A 7,139-nucleotide genomic window follows, 5' to 3' on the forward strand; every position below is an offset into this window, starting at 1 on the left:
AGGAAAAGGTGAGGCAGTTAGTTCTGGAAGAAGCACGGTTTCTTTCTGTTGGGCTGCTGGATTCACTGGAATCGTGCTCTCGTCCTGCCTTTTGCTCGAGCCTGCAGGGCAGTTTTCAAACCCATTCTTCACCCAGGTGTCAACAAAGCGCAGCACGGGGCGATGAGAGCGCGCGGCGGGGCCGCCGCCGCCCTTCAGCTGCTTCCGGAGCCCCTCGGGGGGGGCGGGGCCCGGCCGGCGGGGGGGCGGCTTGCCCCGGCGCCACCGGCACTGCCCGCGCGGCAGGAGCGGCCGGCGGGGGCGAGCGGCCCCGGCAGCAGCCGCCGCTGCTCCCGGATGGGGCGGGCGGTGCCCAGGCGGGGGTCGGGGCGGTGTCCGGCCGGTGTCCGGCCGCCCGCGCGAGCGCTTGCGGCGTCTTGGCGAGCGTTGCAACGGCACGGCCCGCTGTGGTGCGGCAGTTGGCGGCTCAGAGTTGCTGCGTTACTACGTGGAAAGTGCGGTTAGGCACACAAGGGCTGTGACTGCTTAGGTTAGCAAGGTGATAAGTTGAAACCCGGCGTGTTCGCGGGAAGGTGTTTCATCGGGGTTGTATCCCGTTTCCCCGACAGTTCTGCCCGACTGCCGCACAGCCTGCGCCGCCCGTTCGCCCCCTGCCCCGCCTCCCCCCGTTGTGTAAGTGGGACCTTGTTAGCTTGGGATCTGCTTGGGCAAGGAGCTTATCCCGGGTATTTCTGCTCAGGTGAGTAATAGCACTATTCCCACTCGGGCATGGGTATTAGTCGGTGTTACAGTTGAGCTGTAGTACTCTGTGACTCTAGAGGAAGCTGGTAAAAGCGTATGTGGAAAATCCCAAAGTGCTGAAGTGAAGTCAAAACTATTTTTTTTTTTTAGTTGTAATAATCCAGAGTTTTCTGTGACTGTACATTGAGATGTCCCTTCAAATAATTTTATGTATGCAAATACATCAAGTTTTGCCCGTAATAATATCATACCCGTATTAGTAATAATAGTGTTGAAGGGAAGGGAAACTCTTGAGATGGGTACGTACAGTTTAACTTTCCAAGCAGCTTCCGTGTTCCATCAGAGGAGCTGTTTGCCCATGGTTTGATGGAGAAAGGTAGAAAGAGGAGGAATATAAATATGTCCAGCTAAGGGATAGAGAAATCAGTTTTGCCAAATACAGTGCTGTAAGAAACTTGTAAACATGCAGACGAGGGCCACTTGGGTGCCTGCTTTCATTTCCCTGGATGCTGTGGCTGTCTATGAGAATAGCTGTTTTAAAACTTTTTGCAATTCCTGGGATACAGAGTCGAAGTTTTCCAGACTCACCTCTAACAGGTTTTTTTTCTGTTCATGATTACTAGTTGCAGCATTCCAATCTATTTTGGGTTATAAGGTTGGTGCATTTATAAGGTTGGCTTTTCATTATTAGTAAGTTTTAAGCCATGGTACTATCTGTATGTTTTACTTGCTTCCAGATAGTTTGATGGGAAATACAAAATAACATTAAATTTGGATACATCTTCTGGTAGATTGGTAGAAAATTGCTTATTGGTGGCAAACTTAACCCAATATTCAGCTAAGAAGTCCAGCTGCATCCACAAGCTTTGGAATGCAGTTGTGAATTTCACAGCTTGCAGAGCTATGTTGCCTTTCTTTCATTAAAGTTTGAGCTCCTGTCAGTTTACGAGCATTTGTCACCTCTCAGTCCATAAAATTACCTTCCACAGCTAAATCCATGTCTTTATTACCTGTTGAAGATGCACAAATTATGTTTGATTTATCTCCGTGTTGGATTGTATCTTTAATTTAGACAGACTTTCCTTTTAAAGGCAATACAGGTATGTTTTCTATTAAAAAAAGTGGGATTTAATGTAATGATCTAGTCAGTCACAAAGCAGTCTTGTATCTTGGTTAGGTTGTGATGAGGAATCTAGAAACTTCTTAATATATTTTTTTTTTCATTAATTTGTGGAGTCGTTGGAACAGAAACTGCTTGGTGTTGAGTTTCTGATGGCTGTTTTGCTGAGGTATGCAGCTCAGGTGTTGGCATTTGAGTAATTAGCCCCCAACTGCCCTCAGCCCCATCGATTAGGAGGCATTGTTGGCTCACCTGGGGTTAGGGATAAATGTGGACAGTTTCTTCCCCTGGCAGCTCTCCACGTCCTCAGCTTTAGTTAATCTTTCGATTAATCTGTACCGAAATAGTTAAAGCAGAGCTTGGCTCCCTAGGGTACAGTACGGGTGGATTATGAGCGGCACCTCATGGTCAGGAGGTGGTGTACTGTCTCCTCATGCAGTGTGGCTGCAGAGGCAGGGTGATTTTTGTTTCATTCTCCAGGTGCCATCAAGGGCTTATTTATAGTACTTTAGCATATGCTGTGATGTGTAGTGTTAATCTTTCCTCAGTCTCATTTAAGAGTTACAAAGTATCCTAAGTAGTGTTATAATTGCTATTTCTAAGACTTCAGTAAAGCAAATAGCAAAAATGTAACCTTTTCTGATACCGCAAACTCTGTCTCCTTTTGCATTGCTCATTTTTGCATGACTGTTAGTGGCAACAGTTTTGGAGGACAAGTTAGCAGCTTGTATAAATGAAAATAGAAATTAATGCTTGTGTGCAATCTGAAATTCTTCAAGAATGAAACAAACAAAAAAACCTACTGAAGAAACAAGCTTTGCAAAAATGGTATCTAAAAAGCTATTTCCACCAGTCTTTTGCAAGGGTGCTTCCTTACTGACTTGGAAGGAGAACTTTGGCATCCTAGAGTCCCTGTAACATCAGGGAGGTGTGTGGAGGGCTGCAGGGCAAGAAGCAACACACATTACTGAAAATGAGTGAAGGAAGCAACTATTTTAAACTTTTCGAGTAAAAAGTACTGCTAATAACAGAAGAGTTGCTTTCAGAACAAGAAAATACATCCTAACTAAATTAACCAGCTAGGCTAATTGACATCAGAGAGGAAAGCTTGTGTTTATAAACAAAGTTTGGTTGTGGAAAATAAAAGCAAAAAGCATTTGTACCTTTTTGAAATATGTCATATTAATAATGCCCATGCAACCTCAAATTCATGCTGCATCACTATGGTTGAAAACCTGGCCCCCTCAAAGGCATTTGCAAAGCTTGTAGGTTGTTTAGTGAAATCTAGATTTTACTGCTGGGCACTCTTTATAACCATGTTAAGGATAAGTTGGTGACAGAGCAGGCTTCCGTGCCACCCTGTTCAGTTAAATGTGTGCATGCATCTCTATCTGCCTATGTTATCACAATGTGAGGTCCATGCATTCACTGAGGAAACTCCTCTGAACATGTGAAGACCAGGAATGTAGAACTGAATAAATAAAAGTCGAAAGTTGGAATGACGACTTCTAGTACATGCTTCCTACTTCTCCCACCTTCATTTACTTTTAAATTCAAGTGGGTACCTTGTTCTTTTAAGGCTGTTTATTCACCAGCTAAGGTTATGGTTTGCATGATTCGTAGGAGGGAACTAAATTAAGGGTTTGTTTGCTTTCAGATCTGTACTCTAAACTTAGTATGCATGTCTATTACTTAGTCTTCTAGCTGCAGGTTGAGGTGGGTTTCTGAAAGGATTCCTATCTTTAGTGGCCTGTGTCTTTCTGTGGCTTGCAGAATGCTCATTTGATGGTATCTTACCTGGGATTAAAATCACAATCTAGAGGTCAGCTGCTTCATCTAATCATCAAAGCATCTGTGCTCCTGGTTAGTATCAGTTGCTCTAAGTAGGTTCACAAGGCTTCATATAATGCTACTGTAGCCTGCCTCCCTGCCATAAATCATTTTGCTCCCTCAGAAGCATGAGATACTGCAAATGAATGTCACAAATTGAAATGTAAACATTTTCCGTCATATTTCTCTCTGTTGGAGATCTTTTGTTTCTGCTGAGATGATCTTTCACTTTAATCTAGGCTTGCCTACCGTGTCTTTGTGCTTCCAGGCATGTTTCTTTTCTTCACAAGTCCTTGTAGACCACATCTTAGCTGCACAGGGCACCCATGCAAGCAGGCATCATGAAAACTATTTTGATGTCATCAGTTCTGCTTTGCTTTGTCTGCGCTACTGTGAACTGAAGACAAATTGGGGCAGACAGGATGGTGAGAAATAGGTGTTGGATATAGTGAGTGAAGAGCTTTATGTGAGAGTATGTTCCGAGTTCAGCTTCTTGTCTGGACATAAACAAGGGGAGCACTTTGAAATTTGTTTTCTGTGATGAGCCAAAATGGTACTAGCTATGTAATGGCTGAAACATTGCTGTCGGAGGGCCCTGCTAGGTGGAACTGCAGTTACAGTGACACGAGGGGCTCCTTTTCTTGCAGTAATTGCTGCAACATCCTTCCTTTTCTGTTTCCTCCTTGCTTCCCAAATGCTGCTGCATTGAATTTTTATCCAGTGTTACCTTTTAATCTATAGTTGTATTTTTAATGCTTGTTTTTTGACTTCTCTCCTTCCCCTTTCCGCATATGTTTCCATTCATCAGAGGGCTATTTGATTGTCTGAAAGGAGTGCCCTAATGGCATACTTATTCTTAAAATTGAACCAAATATCCTGGAGCCTGTAGCAGTAGCCTGGTTTGTCATGCCTGTACAAGCCAAGCACGTGGTTCTCTAAGAGCCAACCTTAAATGCAGTGTCATTGCTGGGAGAAGGGGAAAATGGATATCTTGGTTCTCCTATTCTTAACTACATATGATCCATATGTTTGGATCTTATATATTTAGGAGCACTGCAATGACTTCCAGCTGGACATTCCAGACTCTGTGCATAGCATGTCCCTGGAGAACTTGACCCAGTCTCCCTCCTTGAGGCAGGTACTCATCAAGCAGCAGTTTAGCTCTCTGTTTTCAATGCTGAAGAGCTCAGCAGGGATTGGCACAGATGCTGGCTTAGGTAGCTGCTAGTCCTTTGAAAAACCTGCCGTGAGAGTCAGTGTCACATGGTGGTTTCTGCTGTTTTGCCACTCCAAACAGATGATTACTAAATGTATTTTGTTCCTAGACAGTTAAGGCCGATTTCTGCAAACACTCATTACCATATAGTAATGAGTGTTTGTGGCTGTAACAGGTCTCTCTGAAACACAGAAGTTTTACAGGAGCATTCCCAGCATTTACAAGGTTTCCCAGAGCTCAGTTTCTTGAACTGTAATTGTGTTTGATGCAGAGATTATGCCTGTCTATCAGTATTGAGGACTGTGGAGAAAGCTGTCAACCTAGGGAACAGAAAAAATTCAAACTATTTGCTGCCTTGGGTAAGCAATCTATTCTTTAGGTTACATCTAACCTTCCTGTTGTGTAGTATTTCACACCATCACCCTGATCATAATTGATAGATGATTTAGACTGCTAGGGAGAATTGAGGGATTTGCACGACTCTGAAAATATCTCTGGGAGAGTGTTGGAGGGTGAATATTGTGTATCTTTTAATTTTGCAAATTCATTTTGGAGAGTTAATTTAAAATGGAGATTTTGGATGTAACGCACATACAAACCTAAATGCAGAGTGCGTGCACAGGCACCCAGAGACAAAGGAAATAAACATTTAGATTTCATATTTTATTTGCTGTAACAAACATTCTAAACATCACTATACTGTAATGACTTGCTACTTTGGAAACTGAAGATTTTTCATGTTTGCTTATTTGGCTCTCACTTTTCTCCCCTCTGACTCTGAGGAAGGATGTTCCTGGGTTCGTGTTTGTGACTGTTGAAGCAAAGCTTGGGTGGTATCTAATGAGTACAACGTGCTGTTCTGATGTAAAAGAGATGTTGAATGTCTGCTTTTTCTCTTCCAGATGAGCCGATTCAAATGGAAACATCATAATGGAACCTACAGATGACCAGAGCAGCAACAATAGGTAGGAATTAATTTGATGTAATCCTGGCTTCCCAGGTGCTGTGACAAATTTTGAGATGGCTTAAAAAACATAACCCCCGCCTCAGTGCAGGAATCATGATGACTGAGTGCGAGAGGAAGAGTTTCAGATTTAATATACTGTCTTTTACCAAAGAATTGATGCCTTTTGTAACTTGAATCTGTTGTGAAATGAACAGTGTTTGACACTGGGTCTCAGTGGGACTCTCACATAGACGTGGCACTTAAAGACATGGTTTAGTGGTGGACTTTGTAGTGATAGGTTATTGGTTGGACTCGATGATCTTAAGGGTCTTTTCCAACCTAAATGATTCTATGATTCTCACTGACAAGAGTGGCCCCTTGTATTGTGGAAGCTCTACTCAGCACATGGAATCGAGGTGTTTTACTTATAGCACATCATGCCGTGACCTCTAGTGCGCCAGCCCTGGTGCTTCATATCCTATCCTGTTTGCAGCCTCAGTGTAGCAGGAGACAGCATCGCCATCTCAGTGATCTGCATGAGGCAATCCAGCCCTTAAAACAAACATTTCTACACTCTTAACACATTTGAGTTGAGAGAGGCAACCCTGCACTGACTCAGGGCTCAGTCTTGCAGGCACACATCTTTGGAAGTTTGGGCAATGAGGGTTTTACACTTAGACACCTAACTTCCAAAATTTATTGCCCCTGCCCTGCCCCCAAGGGGGTTGTTTTTCTGCAGTTCCCATTTCTTTCTCATTTAGCTCTTTACAACTGCCAGTATGCTTTATCGAACATTACCACAGGCCAGTGGTTTTTTTTCCATTATACACTGCATCCTGAGGTATGAAAGGAGAGTGATCACTGCACAATCACATTAAGGGGGTAGGCGTGCATGGACAGAGATATTGCAAAGACATCCAGACTCTCTACTGCACCTCCTCTGCTATCACTTTCCAAAGTACATCTAACTTCATGATTTTTTTTTCCAATATATCTGCAAGGATTAGACCTTAAAAAATAATCTGTTTTCTGGATGGGTTCTGGTTGGAATACTGTGTATAGCAGCCTGATCAAAAAGCAAACCAAAAGTCATGGGCCTTTACTTGCTTAGTGCCCTACATATGTTTCTGCCTCATCCAGGGATTGGATAACAGCACAAAATGAATCTGACAGCTGTAATGAATCTGAAGGGTACATTGTGTTCTGTACATAGATGTTATCTTGATTCAATTGGAATATAAATCAGGATACTTAACACTCTTCATGGTGTGGTTTCTGACACCTCC

At 43.3% G+C, this 7,139-nt stretch overlaps 1 protein-coding gene across 2 annotated transcripts in view; it reads left to right on the forward strand.

The window, feature by feature from the left end:
* The first annotated feature begins 453 nt into the window (after positions 1 to 453).
* AFF1 (ALF transcription elongation factor 1) overlaps positions 454 to 7,139 on the forward strand; it is a 132,968-nt gene continuing 126,282 nt past the window's right edge. For both annotated transcript variants that reach the window (XM_075090356.1, XM_075090358.1), the window contains exons 1-2: positions 454 to 739; positions 5,810 to 5,872. In XM_075090356.1, coding sequence (XP_074946457.1) covers positions 5,838 to 5,872 — 35 coding nt within the window. In that variant the 5' untranslated portion in view covers positions 454 to 739; positions 5,810 to 5,837. The remainder of the gene's footprint in view (positions 740 to 5,809; positions 5,873 to 7,139) is intronic.

Source organism: Phalacrocorax aristotelis, chromosome 4, assembly GCF_949628215.1.
Source record: "Phalacrocorax aristotelis chromosome 4, bGulAri2.1, whole genome shotgun sequence".
Classification (NCBI taxonomy): domain Eukaryota; kingdom Metazoa; phylum Chordata; class Aves; order Suliformes; family Phalacrocoracidae; genus Phalacrocorax; species Phalacrocorax aristotelis.